At 40.2% G+C, this 24,345-nt stretch overlaps 2 protein-coding genes across 2 annotated transcripts in view; one reads left to right on the plus strand and one right to left on the minus strand.

The window, feature by feature from the left end:
- Positions 1-24,345, plus strand: part of PPM1E (protein phosphatase, Mg2+/Mn2+ dependent 1E) — a 110,993-nt gene that overhangs the window by 72,867 nt on the left and 13,781 nt on the right. The window contains exons 2-3 of the mRNA XM_008147711.3: positions 13,015-13,133; positions 18,620-18,819. Of these exons, the coding sequence (XP_008145933.2) occupies positions 13,015-13,133; positions 18,620-18,819 (319 nt within the window). The remainder of the gene's footprint in view (positions 1-13,014; positions 13,134-18,619; positions 18,820-24,345) is intronic.
- Positions 1-24,345, minus strand: part of TRIM37 (tripartite motif containing 37) — a 150,518-nt gene that overhangs the window by 22,575 nt on the left and 103,598 nt on the right. The gene's annotated exons all lie outside the window — the stretch shown is intronic.

Below are 24,345 nucleotides of genomic sequence, written 5' to 3' on the forward strand. Positions count from 1 at the left end.
TTTCTGCCAGCCGTTGCAGGCCTAAGCCTCCACTCAAGCTACAATGTTTCAATTATGGAAGGTAAACAAATTCAAACAAATGGCGGCAGAATGGAGCTTGAGAGAGCAGGCCAGGGTTGCCGCCGGCAACAGGGGAAGCAAAGCTTTCCACACACCCTGGCCAGGCCCACCCCCTTAAGGCAACAAAGTTTCAATTATAACCCCAACACAACCCCAGGCTTGGCTCTGCTCCAGGCTACAAAGTTTCAATTGTAGAAGGAAAATAAATTCCAGATACCAGGGCCTCTGCTTGGGTTGCCAGGGGGCGTGGCCGGCCTGCAAACCACCACAGGCCCCTCGCTCAGGCCGCCCCACGGCCCCAGGGTACCCCACCCTGATCAGGGACACCCTTCAGGGCAAACCAGGGGCCCCCACCCCTGTACCAGGCCTCTATCCTATCTAATAAAAGAGTACTATGCAGATTGATCATCACTGCAACACACAATATAGCTGCCCCCATGTGGTCAAAGATCCTGCCCCCATGTGGTCACAGGATGGCCACCACAAGATGGCCAGCAGGAGAGGGCAGTTGGGAGGCACCTGGCCTGCAAGGGAGGGCAGTTGAGAGGGACCAAGCCTGCAAGGGAGGGCAGTTGGAGGTGATCAACCCTGCAGGAGAGGGCAGTTAGGGGTGACCAGGCTGGCAGAAGAGGGAAGTTGGGGGCAAACAGGCTGGCAGCAGAGTGGTTAGGGGGTGATCAGGCTGGCAGGCAGAAGCAGTTAGGGGCAATCAGGAAGGCAGGCAGGCAAACAGTTGGGAGCCAGCAGTCCTGGATTGTGAGAGGCAGGCAGAAGCGGTTAGGGGCAATCAGGAAGGCAGGCAGGCAAGCAGTTAGGAGCCAGCAGTCCTGGATTGTGAGAGGGATGTCCGACTGCCCGTTTAGGCCCGATCCCTGGGATCGGGCCTAAACGGGCAGTCGGACATCCCATGAGGGGACCCAGATTGGAGAGGGTACAGGCTGGGCTGAGGGACAACCCCCCTCCGTGCACGAATTTCGTGCACCGGGCCTCTAGTAGAATAATAAGCTCTCGTAAGTAAATATTTATAAAGAGGCAGGAAATAGTACTCTCTTGTTTGAAATAAATAGAAAGTTTCAGAACCAGTTGCTAACTATTTTATATGAAGCTTAACAAGTGTCTCTAAGAAAAAAGGTTATATAAAACCTGAAGGATTTTTTCCTAACTAGTGGATTTGCTGCAAAGATTGATTACATTTATCAAAATAAATATACATCCAACTTTTGAGAATACACCTAGTCTGTAGAGTACCCCATATTGCCTACAAAAGAAATATATAGAGTTTATTTCCATTCTGCTGGCCTGTGTGGAAACATTGTTTGGATCAGGAGTGTCTTAATTTATACTTTTAAACTGCCTTTGTCCTACCTTTGAAATTAAAAATGTTATTTGAAATAAAATTATAGAATTAGAATTTTAATTTTAGACCTGAAAGAGACTTTAGAGTTATTTTATTACAATTTCTTAATTTTCCAATTGAAGAAACTGAAATCCAGCATTTAAGCATCTTTTACAAGGTTGCACAGCTAGAATTAGAATGTGGCTTTTTAACTTCTTATATTTCTGCTATAACCTCCTGTCTCCAAAAACTTAGTTGAATAACAAGTAAGTTGTCAGAAATTTTAGGCCTCCCTCAGTGTGCAACTATGTATGTCCAGGCTTCAAAGTCAGTAGTGATTCTTAATTACTCTTCATCGTTAAAAAAAAAAAAAATCGTATAGCAACCTAGAGAAATCACAGTGTTTAAATTATGAGCTAAAGTGATTTCTGAGATATATCTATGTATAGTCTTTTTTAAAAAAATAAGTATTTTTTAAATATATTTTTTATTAGTTTCAGAAAGGAAGGGAGAGAGAGATAGAAACATCAATGATGAGAGAGAATCATTGATCAGCTGCTTCTTGCACACCCTCTACTGGGGATTGAGCCTGCAACCCAGGCATATGCCCTTGATCGGAATCAAACCCACGACCCTTCAGTCTGCAGATGGACCTCTATTCACTGAGCCAAGCCAAGAGCTATCTATATATAGTCTTTAAAGCAATAGTCTTTAATATCTTTAGGTAACAGACAAAGCAATATTGAAAAGAAGAACAAAGTTGGAGGTTCCATGCTACCTGAAATCAAGCTATCCTTTAAGGCTATACCAATTAAAAGAGCATAGTACTGGCATGAAAACACATACATAGATCAGTGGAACAGAATAGGAAGCCCAGAAATAAACCCACGCCTATATGGTCAATTAATTTATGACAAAGAAGGCAAAAATATACAATGGGGTAAAGACAGTCTCTTGAATAAATTATGTTGGGAAAACTGGGCAGATACATGCAAAAAAAAATGATACCTCTTTTTTAGACCATATACAACAATAAGTTCAAAATGGATTAAAGACTTAAAATGTAAGCACTAAAACTGTAAAACTCCTAGAAGAAAAAATAGGCAGTAAACTCTGGCATTGCTCTTAGCAATATTTATTGGAAATGTCTCCTTAGGAAGGAAATCAAAAGAAAAAATAAACAAATGGGATTACATCAAACTAAAAAGTTTTTTCACAGTAAAGGAAAACATTAGCAAAACAAAAATCCAATCTACTGAATGGGAGAAGATATTTGCCAATGATACACCCGAAAAGGGGTTCATATCCAAAATATATGGAAATCATACAACTTAATATAAAAAAGGCCGAACAATCTGATTAAAAAATTGGCAGAGGACCTCAATAGACACTTCTCCAAAGCGGATGTACAGATGGCCAACAGATATATGAAAAGATGTTCAGTGTCACTAATCATTAGAGAAATACAAATTAAAACCACAGTGAGATATTACCTCACACCTGTCAAATGGTTATCATTAATACACCAACAAACAACAAGTGTTGGTGAAGATGTGGAGAAAAGTGAACCCTGGTGTACTGTTAGTGGGAATGTAGATTGGTGCAGCCACTGTGGAAAACAGTATGGAGATGTCTCAGAAAATTAAAACTTGAACTACTATGTGACCCAACAATTTCACTTCTGGGTAGTTATCCAGAGAAATGACAAAACAATAACTCAAAAATATATGTGCCCCATGTTCATTGCAGCTTTATTTACAACTAGAGGCCCGGTGCATGAAATTCATGCACTCGAGGAGGGGATCCCTCAGCCTAGCCTGTGCCCTCTCACAGCCGGACATCCTTAGTGCTACTGTGGAGGCAGGAGAGGCTCCTCCTGCCACTGCCGCTGCGCTCACCAGCCATGAGCCCAGCTTCTGGCTGAGCGGCACACCCCCTGTGGGAGCACACTGACCACCAGGGGGCAGCTCCTTCATTGAGCATCTGCCACCTAGTGGTCAGTGAATGTCATAGTGACTGGTCATTCCGCCTTCAGGCCAAAACCAGCTCTCCGACATCCCCCGAGGGGTCCTGGATTGCAAGAGAGCACAGGCCAGGCCAGGGGACCCCACTGGTGTATGATTGGGGCCGGGGAGGGACTGTCGGAGGATCTGCCCCCTGGTGGTCAGTGCACATCATAGCGACTGGTCAACTGTCTGCTCCCTGGTGGTCAGTGAACATCATAGCAAGCAGTTGAGTGGCCTTAGCATATCATTAGCATATTATGCTTTGATTGGTTGAACGGCCAGCCGGACACTTAGTATATTAGGCTTTTATTATATAGGATAGCCAATATATAGAAGTAACCTAAATGTCCATCAATAGATGAGTGGATAAAGAAGATGTGGTACATCTATACAATAGAATATTACTCAGCCATAAAAAAGAATGAAATCTTGCCATTTGTAACAACATGGATGGACCTAGAGGGTATTATGCTAAGTGAAATAAGTCAGCCAGAGAAAGACAAATTCCATATGATTTCTCTTAAATGTGGAGTCTAAAAAATAAAGGGACAAACGAAACAGAAACAAACTTATAGATACAGAGAACAAATTGATGGTCGCCAGATGGGAAGGGGTTGGGGTTGGTAGGTGAATATGGTGAAAGGGATTAAGGAGTACAAATTTCCAGTTATAAAAATAGTCACAGGGATATAAAGAACCACATAGGGAATCTAAGTCAATAATATTTTAATAACTATTATGTGTCAGATGGTATTAGATTTAACTTGAGTGATCCCTTTGTAAGATATATAAATGTCTAATTGCTATGTTGTACACTTAAAACTAATATTTTATGCAAACTGTAATTAGAAAATAATTAAATGAAGAAACCTAAAAATATATAGGTAACAAAGACCCATATATAATAAATAAATGCCTCTATCCACTGATTATAAGGATTTGAGTAGTTTCCATAATGATGGTCTTAGTATGTTTGACCTGCAGTACAAATTATCATAGATTGGATGGCTTATAAATAATAGAAATTTATTTCATACAGTTCAGGAGGCTGGAGTGTTCAAGATCAAGATGCTAGTAGTTTTGCTGTCTTAGGTGTGTGCTTTGTGGTTCAAAGAGGACTATCTTCAACTTGTATCCTCACATGGTTTAAAGGTTAAGAGCACATTTATTTACTTATTTAATCCTCATGCTCACAGAGAGCAAGAGAGAAACATTGATGTGTGAGAGAGGAACATTGATACTGGGGATCAAACCCACAACCCAGGTATGTGCCCTGACCAGTAATCGAACCCACAACCTTTGGGAGCACAGGCCAATGCTCAACCATCTGAGCCAGTCGTGCCGGGGAGGGTGAGAACACTTTTATAAGGGCACTAATCCCATTCACAAGGGCCCAACCTTCGTGACCTAATCATCTTTCAAAGGTTCCACCTCCAGTGGGGATTAGAATTTCAACATATGAATTTGAGGGAGGAGGACTAAACTTTCAGTTCATAACAATGATTTAACATCTGCTTTATCCTTAAATTCTGCTCCCAGATATACTGTATGGCTTTTTAAATGTCTAATTTGGGAAAAGATGGACTTAAAGTAAAATAAAATAAAATAATTTATATAAACATTGATAAGTACTGAACTGTTGAAGGTCATTAGAATGCAGTTGTATTTTTATAATTCAAATCTTCTACCAACCATGTTTTGTGCTGTGGTTATTTTTGAAATAGAATTGAAGAGTTAAGATTGACTTTGTGTGTCTGAAGAATAAAACTTGTGCTTTGTTTACAGAATTCAGTTTGTGAATTTTAACAGAGTCTGGACTCTTGCTTTATAATATATAACATTGAGAAAGTCAGTATACAGAGAAATTCAAATATATATATTCATGTATTTATGAACATAAATAGCTTTAATAAAGTGGAATGTTTATGTGACTAAACTTAAAAAATTAAAACTAATTGGACCCCTATTATTGATATTTCAACATTGTTTAGAGTTACTTATGCATATAGTTTATATGTGACTTAGACATAAACTAGACAAGGATTTTTATCTAGGAGTATATAAAGTCTGTCTGTATAATATTTTTTATTTCAGTCAGTGTATATTTAATTTCTAGTTGGTCCTTTTTCACATCCTCGAGTGTCTCATTAAATTTATCAGCCTTTTCTAGGAAAGTCTTGAAAAACCTTTCAACCGTGGTTTTGAACTCTATATCCAGTCCTTTGCTTTCCTCCATTTCTTTAGTTTATGATCTGTTTCTTTGTCTCCACATTTTGGCTGCTTCCCTGAGTTGATAGAGTGGCTTTGTGTGCTAGGTGTCCTATAGGCCCAGTGGCTCAGCCTCCCCAGTTACCTGAGGTGGACACTCTTGGTGCACCCCTTTGTGGACTGTGTGTACAGTCTTGTAGTTAAGTCTTGATTTTTGTTGGTATCACTGGGAGGAATTGACCTCCAGGCCAACTGGCTGTGAGGATCAGCTGTGTCTACGCTGGGAGAACTTCTGTGCTGGAGACACCCTTATGAGACAAGACTTGCAAAATTGCAAAAGCTTCTGTGCTCAGCTTGGATGGGGCAGAGTCTCAGGACTGAGCAGACAGCCTTGGCTTCCCGTCAGCCCTGCCGTATGAGGCCCCTGGGTTTCAGTGTCCCTTGATAATCGCTGCAAGCACCTCTGAGAGAAAGCCGCCCTCGAGTTTCGCCCGCTGCCAGACAGTCCAGTTTCTCCCCCAATGAGTCTGGATTCCCAGATTCTCACCCGGAACTGGAGTTCAGTGCAGTAGGAAGCTTCTGTCTCCCTCCCGCTAGAGAAAGCCAGCGGCATACTCAGTAGTCAGTCCTTTCTGCGTGCACTTGCGCGCGTGCCTCCAGATCTCTGTCTCTCGTGGCTCCCCTTTGTTTCCGTGTGCTTTTCTCTTTTTCTGATAGTCCAGATTCCCCCCGTATGAGTCTGGGTCCCCAGGGTCTCGCCCGGAACTGGGGTTCAGCGCAGTCGGAACTGGGGTTCAGTGCAGTTGGGAACTTCCATCTCCCTCCTGCTAGAGAAAGCCAGCTAGGCACTCAGCCGCCATCCTCTCCGCGTGTGTCTCCGCACCTCAGCCTTTTGCAGCTCCTCTGAGTCTCTGCGTGCTCCTCTCTTTCCCTCTAGTTGTAGAATTTCCACTCAGCCAGCTTTCCTGTGGTTCTGGATGATGTCTGCTTTGTCCCTCAGTTGCAGTTTTGAAATTGTTGTGCGAGGCAGCATCTTAGGTGTTTACCTATGCCGCCATCTTGGTTTCTCCTAGGAGTATATAAAGTCTGTACTTTGGTGTTTAAAACAAACAAGGAAGTAACAAGTTGGTATGATACATTTCCTTTTGTTCTCAGGACATGAATTACTTGAAGATAGGAATGGTAAGCATCTCAGATATATATGTTAACAAATAGCAAAGGCTTGTTTTTGGACTATATTTGAGGGGCCTGACAAGATTAATTTGACTTCAAAAGAGCCAGTCCCCCAAAATGACATACACTGCAAAAATTAAAAGACATTTCTAATCATACTCTACTTCACCAACATTCTCAATATAATAACATCTGTACCCCAACCCTCCAAATTGCCAGGAGTGTTGGCCCTCCTCTGATATTTGCTATGTCGTACATTTACCTAACTTTAAAACCTTCTGTGTAAGGATCTGTCAAGCACTGAATGAGAAATGATGGAAAAAGGTGGTTTGCTATGTTATTATCTTCTTATTCATTCCTGGTAATTCTCTTAAAAATGACAAGCTTTAATTATAACCGTCTTTTTGAGTTGTATCAAATATTCTCTGATGTGACTATATTTTAAAATACATTTTGCAATTCTGATTTTTTAGAAATAATCACTTTCACTTCAGAGTCAAAACCATAAGACTACTCTACTGATAGCTTTCTGACATGTAGGAATATCAGATGTGGGTGAAGCGTCTAGCTTGATGTTTTATATCTAGCTATTAGTCAGCTAATCCTCCTCCCTACTTCACTGAAAATATTTTCATTCTGTCTGACAAAAAGTAAGAAATTACATTAACTGTGACTAAAAATATATTTGCAGATGACACATTAATGAGACTAATAGTTCTTGCCGTATTCTTAAAAGTTTTACCTTTAGTGAACTTAGATCCAAATATCCTTTTTTTTATTTAATTCTGGGAAACAGGATTACAATAAAGATTTTTAAAGATGATTTTAAATATAAATTTTAAAACAAACAGAAGGACCAAATAAATGTTAATACTGTTAGTATAAAGTCGCCTTAGGCAAAATATTTGGATGTGTCCAGTTACTCCAAGTAAAGCATGATTGAAAAGTAAAAACAAGCAATGCTGAAGACAGTTTAGGTGTATGAAGGAAAATTTTGACTCATAAGGAAGAATTCAATTAACCTAGCATGAAAGGAGAAATGGTAATGCTGTTTATAAAACATTTGGACTTCAAAAGATGCCACCAATTTATTAATTTATTTCATAATTATGAAGGGCAGCAATTGCCTATTCTGGAGTTGTTGTTTTTTTCAGTTTTTTCCCATCAAAATCAGGATTCAACACACACACACACACACAGAATACTTAGCCTTACTTCAAATACCCTGTTCTATTTTTAATATTGGTCACAATTCATAAATTGATTTTATTACCCACTAATGGATTATAACTTACAATTTGAGAAATACTGATGAAAAATAAAGAGAATTTCTAGTCCCTTTCCCCCTTAGGGACTTAAAACTTAAACATTGTCACTTTATCTGCTTCTAAACCACTAATTTTCTTGGTCTCACATAAAACTTATCACAAAAATTACACCAGCTTCAAATTCATATAGAGCATTCTGTTCTCAGACTATAACATTCTGTCCTAGGTTATGTGCTCAAGTACTCCCACTACAGTTTTTAAATTACATTTAGACCACATTGATTTGCAGCTCATGTCTGTTCTTTCTTAGCCAATAGTACATGGTCGAGTATTGTAATCATATCCTTAAAAAGATAATCAGTTCCCATGTCTCTCCTTTACTTTTATAGAATCACTTTGCAAAACCTCAAATCTTGATGAACCAAACAATTTTTTTTTTACCTACACATGTTCTAGCACATGAACATCGATAGAAAAAATCATACAACCAGCAAGACTGGTTTCATTAAAAAATAGTCTCAAACTTCCAATAATCTCTTGGTACTGTTTGACAGTCCTACTACTCTCTGATATGACTACTTCATATTTATTTTCTCTTCATCCTTTCTGCCCCATGTGCTTTCTACCCTCACCACCCAGTTGATGATATCACCCAATGGTTCTCAAAATGTGATCCCCAGACCAACAGCATGAACATCATATGGGAACTTGTTAGAAATGAGAATTCTCAGGCCCTACTCCAGGCCTACTTAGTCAGAAACCCTAAGGTTAGGGCCCAGCAATCTGTGTTTTAACAAGCCTGCAGGTGATTCTGATGCAAGCAAAAGTTTGAGAACGCTGGTCTAGCCTTATACTTCATTGAGAAGCCATTCTCTAGAATGTAAGCTCCAAAGGCAGATCCAAATATCCTTTTTTTGTGTGTCTTTTTTGGGCATCTGTATATCCTGTGGAGTAGAACAGTGCCTGGAACATTGTAAGCCTCAATAGCTATTGTTGAATCAAACCATTCAATGTGAACTCCCTTATTTTCCTACCAAGAAGTTGGAAACCTACTTGCATCTGTCCCTATTTTCTTCCTTCCTTTTTCAATCAAGGAAATGTGCCTCATCCTATCAAAGGTCAATATTTCCATATATGAACCAGATGTCATCCCTCCTTGCCTTCTCAAGAACTTTGCTCCTTTGTTCCTTCCCTCTCTCCTGCATTATCTATCAATCTTTCTCTACTAGATCACTTCATTTAGTATGCAGTCAGATTCTGCACCATTCTAAAACTACAAACTTTCCCTGTCTTCATATCCCCTTTCAGTCACTGCTTCTATTCAGTGGTTCTTGACAAAGCCAATGACTTTTTTAAACATCTTTTTTAAAGATATAATTCACATACTGTAAAAACTGCACTCATAAGTTGTACAATTCAGTGGTGTTACTAGTAGTGTATTCAGAATTGTTTAACCATCACTACAGTCTAAGATGTAGAACATTTTTATCGCCCCAAAAAGAAACCCCCTACCCATTAGCAGTTCCTCCCTGTTTGTTCTACCTCCCAGCCCTAGGCTACTCTCCTCTACTTTCTGTTGCAATAGATTGACTATTCTGGATTTTTCATATAAATGGAATCATCCAATATGTGATCTTTTGTGACTAGTTTCTGTCACTTACCATGTTTTCAAGGTTCATACACATTGTAGCATGTAGCAATACTTCATTCCTTTTATGGCTGAATAATATTCCATTGCATAAATATACTGCCTTTTGTTTATCCATAAGTAGTTGGTGGACATTTGGTTGTTTTTACTTTTTCGCTATTATGAATAATGCTGCTATGAACATTCATGCCTGAGTTCTTGTGTGGATGTTTTTATTTCTCTTGTAAATATACCTATGAGTGGAATTGCTGAGCCATATAGTTGCATTGTGTGTTTAACATTTTAAGGAACTGCCAAAGCTGTTGCACCATTTTACATTCCCACCAGAAATATATGAGAGTTCGAATTTTTCTATGTGGTCAGCACTTGTTGCCTTTTTTTTTTTTTTAATAGTCATCCTACTCAGTGTGAAGTGGTGGGTTTGATTAGCATTTTCCTAATGACTAATGATTTTGGGTATCTTTCCTTATGGTTTTCTTCTATTTATAGATCTTCTTTAGAAAAATATTCATATCCTTTGTCCATTTTTAAATTGGGTTGTCTTTTCATTATTGAGTTAAAAGTTTTTTATATGTTCTAAATACTAGTCCCTTATCAGATATGATTTGCAAATATTTTCTACCATTCTGTGAGTTGTCCTTTCACTTTTTTTTTTTTTTTAGGAATATTTTTTTATTGATTTCAGAGAGGAAGGGAGAGGGAGAGATAGAACCAATAATGATGACAATCACTGATCAGCTGCCTCCTGCATGCCCCCAACTAGGGATCCAGCCCACAACCTGGGCATGTGCCCCAACTGGGAATCGAACCATGACCCCTTGGTTCATAGGTCCATGCTCAACCGCTGAGCCACACCCGGCTGGGTATCTTTTCATTTTCTTGATTTGCAGTCCTATTGAACTCTTTTATTTCGTTGCTTGTGTTTTTGGTTTCATATTTAGGAAAACCATTGCCTAATTCAAGGTCATGAGGTTTTACTGCTATGTTTTCTTTCTTTCTTTTTTTAATATATTTTATTGATTTTTTACGGAGAGGAAGAGAGAGGGATAGTTAGAAACATCGATGAGAAACATCGATCAGCTGCCTCTTGCACACCCCCTACTGGGGATGTGCCCGCAACCAAGGTATATGCCCTTGACCGGAATCGAACCTGGGACCTTGAGTCCGCAGGCCGACGCTCTATCCACTGAGCCAAACCAGTTTCGGCCTGCTATGTTTTCTTTTAAGATTTTTATAGTGTTAGCTCTTACGTTTAGGTCTATGATCCATTTTGACTAAAATTGTGTATATGCTATAAGGAGAGTCTAACGTGATTATTTTGTATGGATATCCAATTGTCCTAGCATCATTTGTTAAAAGACTTCTTTCTCCCATTAAGTTATCTTGGTACCCAGTCAGTGATTTTATGTTATTAAATTCAATATCCAGCCCTAGCCTGATGGCTCACTTGGTTGGAGCGTCGTCCCATACACCAAAAGTTGCGGGTTCGCCCTAGCCGGTTGCCAGTGGTTAGAGCGTTGGCCTGGGATTACAACTATCTCCTTATTAGTTACTATCACTCATTTTTGCTCACTTCCAATTTCCTTTGACACAGCAAAGCAATATTTTAATTATTAATATTTTAAGTAATATATATATATATTTTAAATATATTTTATTGATTTTTTACAGAGAGGAAGGGAGAGGGATAGAAAGCCAGAAACATCGATGAGAGAGAAACATCGACCAGCTGCCTCCTGCACACCCTCCACCAGGGATGTGCTCGCAACCAAGGTACATGCCCTTGACCGGAATCGAACCTGGGACCTTTCAGTCCGCAGGCTGACGCTCTATCCACTGAGCCAAACCAGTTTCGGCATATTTTAAGTAATATTTTAATGGCATTCTCTTGCTCACAATAATCAGTGACTTCCCACAACATTTTGAGTAAAATCCAAATTCCTTACCAAGATCTAAAAGATGCCTGTTCCTCTGACCATATTCCCTGTCATTTTTCTTCTTACGCACTAGACTTCATCTTCTCTGGGCTTCTTTCAGTTCCTCAAACATACCAAAGTCTCAGAAAGGGTTTGTACACATGTTATTTTCTATGCCTGGAATATTCTCTCTAAAATTCCCACCCCTACATAACTGAGGCTTTCTCATCCTTCAAGGCACAGCATTCCTAACCATTCTAAGGAGTTACCCCCTCTTTTATTTTCTTTCACTGTACCCCATTTGTTTCCTTTATAAAACGTGTCCCAATTTTAAATTATATCCTACTAGAGGCCCAGTGCACGAAATTCATGCACGGCGGGGGGATCCCCCCTCAGCCCAGCCTGCACCCTCTCCAATCCGGGACCTCTAGAGCAGTGGGTCTCAACCTTTTTAATGCCCCAACCCTTTAATACAGTTCCTCATGTTGTGGTGACCCCCAACCATAAAATTATTTTCGTTGCTACTTCATAACTGTAATTTTGCTACTGTTAATGAATCGTAATATAAATATCTGTGTTTCCCGATGGTCTTTGGCGACCCTGCTAGTGGTTCTCAACCTGTGGGTCGCGACTGTAGCAAAATTACAGTTATGAAGTAACAACGAAAATAATTTTATGGTTGGGGGTCATCACAACATGAGGAACTGTATTAAAGGGTCGCGGCATTAAAAAGGTTGAGAACCACTGCTCTAGAGGGATGTCCGACTGGATTGGGCCTGAACCGGCAGTCGGACATCCCTCTCACAATCTGGGACCGCTGGCTCCTAACTGCTCACCTGCCTGCCGGCCTCATTGCCCCTAACTGCCCCCCCCCCCCCGCCGACCTGGTCACCCCCACTGCCCCCCCTGCCGACCTGGTCACCCCCAACTCCCCCCCCCCCCCCACTGGCCTGGTCGCCTCCAACTGCCCTCCCCCTGCTGGCCTGGTTGCCCCACACAGCATGCTGCTCAGTCGTTTGGTCACCCCTCACTAACCCCCTGCTGGCATTGTCACCCACGCAGCCTGCCAGCCTGCTGTTCGGTTGTTACTGTTACTAGGACCGCATCCTGGATAATTTGCATATTCCTCTATTATTAGTATAGATTTGTTTACTTATCACATCTCTATAACTAGATTTTATACCCCACTAGGTCAGGGGCTATTTCTGTGTTACTCACTAGTATATACACTCAGTGCCTAGGCAGAATGCCTAGCACATAATTTGCACTCAATAAATGTGTTGGGTATTGTTTAATGATATAATTTTGTTTTGAGAAAATATATTAACTAATTACTAATAATGCTGAATTTATTGTTTCCTAATTCTTAGTGAAATAGCCTTTTATTTTTCTCTTTCAGTAATTGCCCTTCCTTTTTGGCTGCCGCTTTAGCCAGAGCCACATCAGATGAAGTCCTTCAGAGTGATCTTTCTGCACATTACATCCCAAAGGAAACGGATGGCACAGAAGGGACTGTGGGTGAGTACCATTCTACATTATTTGTTTGGAAATATTAAAATATTCTCGTGTAGTGATCCACAGAAAATGTCTGCCAAATACTAAATTTAATTATGTTTACCCACTGGTTAATTGTATAGTGGTAGCAAGAGAAAAAATAGCAAAAAAATTCTTTTTTTTTCAAACTAATTAATAAAAGGAGGAAAAAAGAGAAAATACAGGTATATTTGAAAACATGTGGAAGTAATTGGAACGAGATTATCATAACAGGATATTATCATTAATACCTAGACAAATGGAAAAAGTAAAATGAGAAATGTGAAGACAACAGAAAAGATGAGTGAAGGAGAGGAGAGTTTGAGCAAAACCTATTTAAAATTTTTAGCTTACCTTTAAGAATCCAAGTAAAAAAGCCAGATATAAAAATTCAAGAAATCAGTTGTAACAGAACCTCATTATATTACATTTTGTATAAATAGAGCTCTTTCTGACAGTTATGCAAAATTTAATTTAATTGCATGGATTATTTTACTTCTTTTATCCAGGCAAATTATGAGGTTTTATTTATTAAAGAGGGTATATTTATTAATGTATTAGACTTATACATATTCTATAAGCTCTAAAGAAATACTGATTTTTATAAAAATTATGGAATTACTACTCCAAATTGTTAAGGAATTTAAATATTTCATTCTGTTTGTTCTATCTCAAGCATTTGCCTTTCAACATGGTGCATAAGGAGCAAAGCATATATTAATGAATCAGAGTAGCTAGGTTCCAAAGAATCTGAGGTAGATATAACAGTGAACATTCCTGTTCTTCCTTTATCTCTCTAGATAATTTTGACAGAAAATTGGCGAGGAAGTAATTCCTCTGCTTGTTTTTACTGAGTAATTGGTTCACTTGGAACCAAATTATTCCAGAATCAAGTTGGATAGAATTCCTGCTACAATGCATCGGTCTTCCTTCTGGTACTGATGCATAAAGTAAAAGCCCTGTAATGAAAAGATAAGGGAGATTAAATTCTGCTTCACTGCAGCCAGGCTGATGGCTGACTCAGCTCCAGCTCAGTTCAGTGACATTAAGACTGATGAGTAATTTACAGCTGTTAGGGGGTGGACTACTGCTTTGAACAATTTTCTCACCCTTTTAAATTAATTTTTCATTTCAGGCAGCAATTATTTATATACAAATGTTCTATACCGCTCCCCACAGAAGGAGAATACTTAAAGTAGAAAGATTGAAATACTGCCCTACATGCCTACTTTGTAAGAATTTTCTGACACCCCCTCTCTCCCATAGGATAGCAAAAGTGAAATGAAGGCATTTTTTCTTTTGGTGGATATTATTGGTCATTTTTATTGTATACTTTTCCAAGAGATTACCCAGTAATGTATTCTCCATGCCACTGCTGTGATTCAGCATGATCTATTGTAATTTGAGACTGTTTGCAAGCTCTTAATCTATTTAACCCAAATCACTCAATGTGAACCGCACTGAGGAGAATATTTACAGGGCATAATGTGTTTCTCCATATATCAGAGTGGGAAAGGAGCATATTGAATAAGGACTGCTGTCACTGAAATGTCTCCTTTAGTTTCAAAAAAAAAAAAAAATCCTTAAAGTTCTTTTCATGTTTATATCATCCCTAACAATGTTTGCTAAACAACCCTGCATATCTGTTGGTACAAATTTAGTTTAACAGATGTAATGCCTGTCCAGACAACCTAAAATCCATTTGAAATACCCCAATGTAAACGTTAAAAGCAAAAAGAGGAAAATTATCATTAATACAAAAGAAATTAAAAGAATTATTAAAATACTAGAGGCCTGGTGCATGAAAATTCATGCACTGGAGGGGGGCGTCCCTCTGCCCGGCCTGCCCCCTCTCACAGTCTGGGAGCCCTCAGGCGCAGGAGGCAACTCAGCGATCAGGGGAAGGTGACGCCCCATCAAACCTCTGCTGCTGCCACTGCTGGCAGCGCAAGCCTTGGTCGGCCCTAGTTACCTGAGCCTCTGGTGGCCGTGGGCGGCCCATCCGAGGCTTGCCTGTGCCTTGGGCCAGCCCTGGGTGGCTGCGGGGCTGAGGGGACTGGGTGCTGCTGTCTTGTGGCTGTGGGCGCTGCCATCTTTGAGGGCGTGGCAGTCAATTAGCATATTCCCTCCTTATTGGCTGTGGTGCTGCCGTCTTTGAGGGCAGGGCAGTCAATTAGCATATTCCCTCCTTATTGGCTGTGGTGCTGCCGTCTTTGAGGGCAGGGCAGTCAATTAGCATATTCCTTCCTTATTGGCTGTGGGCGCTGCCATCTTTGTGATGGTGTGAGGGTCAATTAGCATATTCCCTTTTTTTATTAGATAGGATTGTGTGAATGCATTTGAAAATCTGGATATTTTCTGGAAAAAATACAAATTAACAAACTTTTTGTAAGAAGAAAGAGATTGAGAAGATTGTTAAGGAGCTAGTTATCTTCCCAAAAGAACAAAGAGTAGGTGATTCTCCAGGTGAACAATTTCAAACGATCAAAGACACATCATTCCAATGCTTTTGAAAATGAATTATTCGATTTCATAAAAATGAAAATTTTCACAGCATAACACTGATACCAAAACTTAGACAAGCTGTCTAGGACAAGACTTACAAAAGAAATGAGATCAATCTTAACAATCAATGTTAAATATGTTAAATAAAATATTGGTAACATTGAGTACAGCAGTTAATTATTTTGTTGAGTATTTTATCGAGAGCCTACCATATACTTAGCATTTTGCTGGCAAAACAGCATGAACAAAACAAAAATATTGGGAACTCTGTTAGCATAATTTATATATTAACTAGAGGCCCAGTGCACGAAATTCGTGCAGGGGGGGTGTCCCTCAGCCCAGCCTGCACCTTCTCCAATCTGGGAACCCTCAAGGGATGTCCGACTGCCTGTTTAGGGATCGGGCCTAAATGGGCAGTCGGACATCCCTCTCACAATCCAGGACTGCTGGCTCCAACTGCTTGCCTGCCTGCCTGCCTGATTGCCCCTAACCACTTCTGCGTGCCAGCCTGATCATCCTCTAACCACTCTCCTGCCAGCCTGATTGACGCCTAACTGCTCCCCTGCTGGCCCGATTGCCCCTAACTGTCCTCCCCTGTAGGCCTGGTCACCCCTAACTGCCATCCCTTGCCGGCCTGTCACCCCTAACTGCCTTCCCCTGCTGGCCTGGTTGCCCCCAACTGCCCTCCCTTGCAGGCCTGGTCACCCCTAACTGTCCTCCCCTGCAGGCCCGGTCACCCCTAACTGCCCTCCCCTGCTGGCCATCTTGTGGCAGCCATCTTGTGTGTTGGAGTGATGGTCAATTTGCATATTACCTCTTTATTATATAGGATAGGTCAAAAGAAAAAACACACAAAATAATCTCTACCTGTGTTGTCCAGTGCAGTAGCTACTGACTGTATGCAGTTATTGAGTACTTGAAATACAGCTAATATGAACAAAATACTGAATTTTAAATTTTAAGTAGCCACAACTGCAGCTATAAAGATATTTTATTGAACAGTCCAGGTCTATAAAATAAGAGTAATATACAAATCAAAGAATGATATAGTGGTTTATATTATTATCAGTTATTTGTTTCACTCAACTCTATTATACCTACAAGTTTCTGAATTCATTTATCGTTTTGCAATCCTCTGCTGTGATTGAGTCAAATGCATATCCAGACACATGTTTGGAGTGATACAAATAGGCAACTGCTGGCTGAAAGAGGTGGTGTCTGGCAGCTGGTGCTTAAAAAAAAAGATTGGAGTTGCTTAAAACCATCAAAATGTTGTTATTTCTTGGCCTCAGTTTCCCTTTTCTATACATCTCCTCAGATTTTACTTGTTCCTTTCAAAAGTACCCTTTATTTTCAGTTATATAAAAATGTCAAGGGGACAAAACCACAAAACATAGTTTACCACCCTGTATTATGTTAATGAGAAAAAAAGCAACAAAACCTTGAGGTCAGTTCTAAACAGTCATTTAAAAAAGAAACTTGAATAAGAAAACAAGTAACTGTAGTCACAGATTTAGGCAATGTCTGGGCAAGAAATATAAAATGAGACTAAGTTCCCAGGCTGTTCTAAGAACACACAGTCTCTCTTCTTTGGGACTTGTATTGTAGATGGCAAGAGGCATGTACAGCCATTTCCCATCTGGCACACATTTTCTCAGTCTGTCAAGCTATATGTGACTTAGTAAAGTAAAACAAAAATTTGAGAATTCTAAATTTTTTTTACCTGGGATATAAGAAGAACCTCAAATACTGGCCTGAGAAAACCTAATCTCCCCTTGGTTATTTCAATAACTGCAACTTGAGGAGAGGACAACTTGAATGGAGGTGATGTGAGACAATCTGGTCAATACTATTCAGTGTTGCTTAAAAGGCTTTCTTTCGTATCTGTCCATACACTGAGGGATGCAAATCAGTCTCAGAAATCAGCTAGTCAGCTCCACTTAATAGGTTGAGTAGTAGACTTAATAGTCTAGGAGTAGAGAATCCTTTGATTGTTATCTTTTTTTCTTTTCTATCCAGGGTTACACACATAGAATGTAAGTATTTTTTCCTTAGAGAAATAAAAAACTTTGTTAACCTTTTGGCTAAACTATTTAAGCTATTGCCTAAAACTTTAAATAAATAACAAAAGACATCAACATCCCTAGCCGGTTTGGCTAGTGGTTAGAGTGTCAGCCTGAGGACAGAAGGTCTCTGATTCAATTCTGGTCAAGGGAGTAGGCTCCATTCCCAGCTGCAGGTCAGGGCGCATGTGGGACGCAGTCAATTGATGTGTCCCTTTCACATCAGAATTTCTCTTTTCCCCTCCCTTCCACTCTCTCTAAAAAAATCAGTCGGGGGAAAATTTCCTCGGATAAGGATTAACGAAACAAAACAAATCAACAAAAATAATTTATTTCAGAGCTATAATCAGTTACAGGAGAGAAAACGGGGAACTGGAAAGAGGAAAAGAGGCTAGGAAGGGGAGACAGACAAATGATAAGGTAAACTCTTCTGATCTCTGTAGTTTATAAATAAATAATGTTGCTCAGAATCCTTTCATGTTCTAATCAGCTGGATAGCCACTGTTCATATTTCAGTCACTCATCTAACCATAGGGGGCTTGGCCTTCCAGATGATAACAATGGCAGCCAACTGAGTGGGAAACAGTGCCCTGAACTAGATAGCAGTGTCCAGAGCACTTTGTGGGCTAGACGAAACCCAGCCATGGCCAAGACCCAGCCCTGAACAGAGGTTTCTCCTCAGGATATAGGATCATCCTAGTGGCAGCTGCTGGATGATTTTCTACTAGATAGGTTGTCATTTTCTCTTTTCAGAAGCAACACTTCATTTCTCTTGAGAAGAAGGAATTTCTTCTATTAAGGAGGAGCTTAACTGGTGTGACCTACTTCTGTCTTTACCAATCAGGCAAGTGAAAAGCAGCTTTACAAGGCTCTTCATTGGGGGTTTCTGTGTTTCTTTCACAGAGATTGAGACAGTGAAGTTGGCCCGTTCTGTCTTCAGCAAACTACATGAGATTTGCTGCAGCTGGGTGAAAGACTTCCCTCTCCGAAGGAGACCCCAGCTTTATTATGAGACATCAATCCATGCCATCAAAAACATGCGCAGGAAAATGGAGGACAAACATGTCTGCATTCCTGACTTTAATATGCTCTTCAACCTAGAGGTAAAGGGCACTTCTGAGGTCAATGAGATTTATAAAAACACTTTCATGGTTTTCTAACAGAACTCCTAATATACAGGGTGGGGCAAAAGTAGGTGTATAACCTGGCTGGTGTGGCTCAGTGGTTTAGCATTGACCCATGAACCAAGAGTTTACTGGTTCCATTCCTATTCAGCCCACATGCCCAGATTGCTGGCTTGATCCCCAGTAGGGGGCATGCAGTAGGCAGCCAGTTGAAGTTTCTCTCTCATCCGTGTTTCTCTCTATCCCTTTCCTTTCCCCTCTCTCTAAAATCAATCAATCAATAAACAGCAATTAATTTTAAAAAGTGGGTTTACAGTTGTGAGTTCAGGAGTTTATTCTTTTTAAAAATATATATTTTAAAAAATTGATTTCAGAGAGGAAGAGAGAAAGAGAAACATCAATGATGAGAAAGAATCATTGATCAGCTGCCACTTGCATGCCACCTACTAGGGATAGAGCCTGCAACTCAGGCATGTGCCCTGACTAGGAATTAAACCGGTGACCTCTTGGTTCATAGGTCTATGCTCAACCGGCTGGGTGGGAGTTTATTGTTGTATTATTATTTATTAACTACTATATTATTTTCCATACAAGCAACTGTAAACCTACCCTGTACTTCTGATAGTATCTGATATGTCTGAATAGGATTAAAGGCAAAGTGGCACAAATTTGCTTGCATTAGACAATAGAAAGGGAATTAGGGGAGAAACCAAGATGGCGGCATAGGTAAACACCTGAACTGTCTCGCACAATTTCAAAACTACAACTAAAAGACAAAACGGACATCATCCAGAACCACAAGAAGGCTGGCTGAGTTGAAATTCTACAAATAGAAGGAAAGAGAAAAGCACACTGAGACTCAGAGGAGCTGTGGAAGACAGAGGTACGGAGGCATGTGCACAGAGAGGCAACTGAGTATGCGGCTGGCTTTCTCAATCTCAATCGGGAGGGAGACAAAAGCTCCCAACTGATCTGAACTCCAGTTCTAGGCGAGGCTCTGGGAACCCAGACTCATACGGGGAGAAACTGGTCTGGCAGTGCGCAAAACTCGAGGGCGGCCGAAACCGGTTTGGCTCAGTGGATAGAGCGTCGACCTGCGGACTGAAGGGTCCCGGGTTCGATTCCGGTCAAGGGCATGTGCCTTGGTTGCGGGCACATCCCCAGTGGGGGGTGTGCAGGAGGCAGCTGATCGATGTTTCTCTCTCATCGATGTTTCTAACTCTCTATCCCTCTCTCTTCCTCTCTGTAAAGAATCAATAAAATATATTTAAAAAAAAAAAAAAAAAAAAAAAAAAAAAACTCGAGGGCGGCTTTCCCTCAGAGGTGCTTGCAGTGATTACCGCCGGACACTGAGACCCAGGGGCCTCTTAGGGCAGGGCTGATGGGAAGCCATTGCTGTTTGCTCTGCCCTGAGACTCTACCCCATCCAAGCTGAGTGCAGAGGCTTTTGCATATGAGTGGCCTGGTCCTTTGAATTCTAAACTTGCCTAACAAACTGCAGCTGAGTCAGTGAGACCCAGAACATCCAAAAGAAGGCCCAAGGCCCCGCAGCAGCTTGCATTGCTTCACAGCTGGGCCTCATCTGGGCACCTTCAAAACCCAAACAAAGAAGTGGAATCTGCAGATCTATCCATACCTCCTGCTGGGTGGCCTAAGGCAGAGGCTAAATTAGCACCTTCTTGGAGATCCAAGAGCCAGTGTACCCAGGGGTCAGAGTAGGACCATCCAGATTACAACTCCTCAGATCCATAAGGGTCACACTCAGGGGGCAGACTCCGTGAGCACCAAAGCCCCACTGAAGCAAGTCTTGTCTCATAGAGTGTCTCCAGCACAGAAGTTCTCCCAGCGTAGACACAGCTGATCCTCACAGCCAGTTGGCCTGGAGGTCAATTCCTCCCAGTGATACCAACAACAATCAAGGCTTAACTACAACAAGACTGTGCACACAGCCCACAAAGGGGTGCACCAAGAGTGTCCACCTCAGGTAACTGGGTAGGCTGAGCCACTGGGCCCTATAGGACATCTAGCACACAAAGCCACTCTATCAACTCAGGGAAGCAGCCAAAATGCAGAGACAAAGGAACAGGTCACAAATGAAAGAAATGGAGGAAAGCAAAGGACTGGATATAGAGTTCAAAACCACGGTTATAAGTTTTTTCAAGAATTTTCTAGAAAAGGCTGATAAATTTAGTGAGACCCTTGAGGATATGAAAAAGGACCAAGTAGAAATGAAGCATACACTGACTGAAATAAAAAATAATATACAGAGATCCAACAGCAGACTAGAGGATCGCAAGAATCAAGTCAAAGATTTGAAATACGAAGAAGCAAAAAATCACCCAACGGGAAAAGAAAAAAGAAAAAAAGAATCCAAAAATATGAAGATATTGTAAGGAGCCTCTGGGGACAACTTCAAGCGTACCAACATCAGAATTATGGGGGTGCCAGAAGAAGAGAGAGAGCAAGGTACTGAAAACCTATTTGAAGAAATAATGACAGAAAACTTCCCCCACCTGGTGAAAGAAATAGACTTACAAGTTCAGGAAGCGCACAGAACCCCAAACAAGAGGAATCCAAAGAGGACCACACCAAGACACATCATAATTAAAATGCCAAGAGCAAAAGACAAAGAGAGAATATTAAAAGCAGCAAGAGAAAAACAGTTAATTTCCTACAAGGGAACACCCATACGATTGTCAGCTGATTTCTCAACAGAAACTATGCAGGCCAGACGGGAGTGGCAAGAAATATTCAAAGTGATGACTAGCAAGAACCTACAACCAAGATTACTCTACCCAGCAAATCTATCATTTAGAATTGAAGGGCAGATAAAGAGCTTCACAGATAAGGAAAAGCTAAAGGAGTTCATCAACACCAAACCAGTATTATATGAAATGCTGAAAGGTATTCTTTAAGAAGTGGAAGAAGAAGCAAAAGGTAAAGATAAAAATTATGAACAACAAATACATATCTATCAACAAGTGAATCTAAAAATCAAGTGAATAAAAAATCTGATAAAGAGAAGAAACTGGTGAATATAATAGAATCAGGGGCATAGAAAGGGAGTGGACTGATAATCCTGGGGGGGAAAGGGGTGTGGGGGGTGCAGGAAGAGATTGGACAAAAATCGTACACCTATGGGTGAGGATGGGGCGGGAGGAGGGGGTAAGGGCAAAGGGTGGGGTGGGAACCAGATGGAAGGGAGCTATGGGGGGAAAAAAGAGGAACAATTGTAATCTGAACAATAAAGATTTATTTTTAAAAAAAGAAAGGGAATTATTTTATTTTGAATAGGTAATGCATTCACATGGTTTAGAGTAGAAAAATAAAATCTCTCTTATTTTTGTCTAACACTCAGTTCCCTTCCATGAAGGCAAGGGAACTAGCAGTTTCTTGTGTAACTTTCCAGAGCTATTCTATAGACATACAAGTAAAAAAAACAAACTGTTATATCACTATAAAGCTGTGTGTTTTTCTTTAAGGAAACTATTTTCATAGTATAATCAAGTGGTATTTATTAAGTTCCACATTATGTTGCTGAAGCGCAACACAAAACACAAACATAAAGGAATGAAGTTGAGACTGAGACCGTTTACTGATTTCATGTGGTTTTCTTTTTTAAATCTTGGTTTCTGATAGAAAGTAGCTGGAATTACATTTCCTGAATCTGTGACTGACAAATTGGATCATATGAGCCTTGTCAACTTAATAACCATGTTCTTGTCATATTCCTCTTCTCCTTCTATTAAGTGTATTTTGTTAATGCAAACAGAGGCAGGTTTGTTTTCTTTGCCTGTCACTTAACTCTTTCCTTAAGTCCATAACTTAGAAATTACAATGTAGTCATTTCTACAAAGCACAATATTTCCTTTATTTAGCAGTTAAATTTAAATTTAAGCTGACTGTCAGGGTCTGATAAGCAGTGATGGTGGGTTAGTAACTGGTGCTTATATTACAAGATAGATGAAGTGATATCTTTTTAAAAATATATATATTTTATTTATTTTTTACAGAGAGAAAGGGAGAGGGATAGAGAGCTAGAAACAGCTATGAGAGAGAAACATCGATCAGCTGCCTCCTGCACACCCCCTACTGGGGATGTGCCTGCAACCAAGGTACATGCCCTTGACCGGAATTGAACCCGGGACCCTTCAGTCCGCAGGCTGACGCTCTATCCACTGAGCCAAACCGGTTTCGGCTGAAGTGATACCTTTATTTCCAAATGTTACCATGTCCATGCAAATATAACCCAAAGGATGTTTTGTTTGACAGAACTCTTTTATAAAACATTGTCAATAATAAGAAATTGGAAATGATCTAAATTATTACATATAGGGAATGATAACTATGATATGTTCATAAAATGTATAGTACACATATATTTAAAGTTATGTCTTTGAGAATACTTAATGACATGTGGGAAATGCAGGATATAAAATTCAATGTATAGTATGATCCTAATTTTATTGAAAAATGTATATATATATATGTAAAAGACTGGTTATCTGTGGATGGTGGGATTATAGATATTTACTTCTTTACACTTCTTTATCAGGCCAAAAAAATGTACACCGTCTTTATAATAGAGAAAAAACTCAATATTTTTTTTAAATTTAAGAAGCTATACTAGGCCGAAACCGGTTTGGCTCAGTGGATAGAGCGTCGGCCTGTGGACTGAAGGGTCCCAGGTTCGATTCCGGTCAAGGGCATGTACCTTGGTTGCGGGCACATCCCCAGTAGGGGGTGTGCAAGAGGCAGCTGATCGATGTTTCTCTCTCATCGATGTTTCTAACTCTCTATCCCTCTCTCTTCCTCTCTGTAAAAAATAAATAAATAAAAAAAGAAGCTATACTATTTAAGAAATCCATTAGACTTCTCCCGTTTCTTCTGATGCTATCTATACTAAGAATCTCTCCACAGATCTCACATTGTTCAGTTGCAGTCTCATGTCCCAATTAAGGAATTATTGCCTCCTCTCTATGATAATCCCACAGCAGCTCATTCATCATTTAAAAACTGCTTATATATGCTGTTTTTCTATTTTACCCTTATCCTACCAATTGAGTTGTATAAAAATGAGTACTACTCTTCAGTACAGGTAGAAATCTTATGTCAGGACTGTTTCTCTAGATTGAACGATTTAGTCAGTTAACCTTGCAGGTGGTGTTCATTAGACTGCTAAACTAACTAGCATGTAATGTCTGTAGTAGGTACAGACTTAATAATATTTGGGTATAATCATTACTTTCTGGACATTTACATCTGATACTTACATAAATGTAGTATATTCTTTTTTTTTATAATAAATCTTTATTGTTCAGATTATTACAGGTGTTCCTTTTTTCCCCCTCCCCCCATAGCTCCCCTCCACCTGATTCCCCACCCCACTCCATACTCTTACTCCCCTGCCACTGTCTTCATCCATAGGTGTAAGATTTTTGTCCAATCTCTTCCTGCACCCCTCAGACCCCCTTCCCCCTGAGAATTGTCTGTCGCCTCTCTTTC

The sequence above is a fragment of the Eptesicus fuscus genome, chromosome 20 (assembly GCF_027574615.1).
Source record: "Eptesicus fuscus isolate TK198812 chromosome 20, DD_ASM_mEF_20220401, whole genome shotgun sequence".
Lineage (NCBI taxonomy): Eukaryota > Metazoa > Chordata > Mammalia > Chiroptera > Vespertilionidae > Eptesicus > Eptesicus fuscus.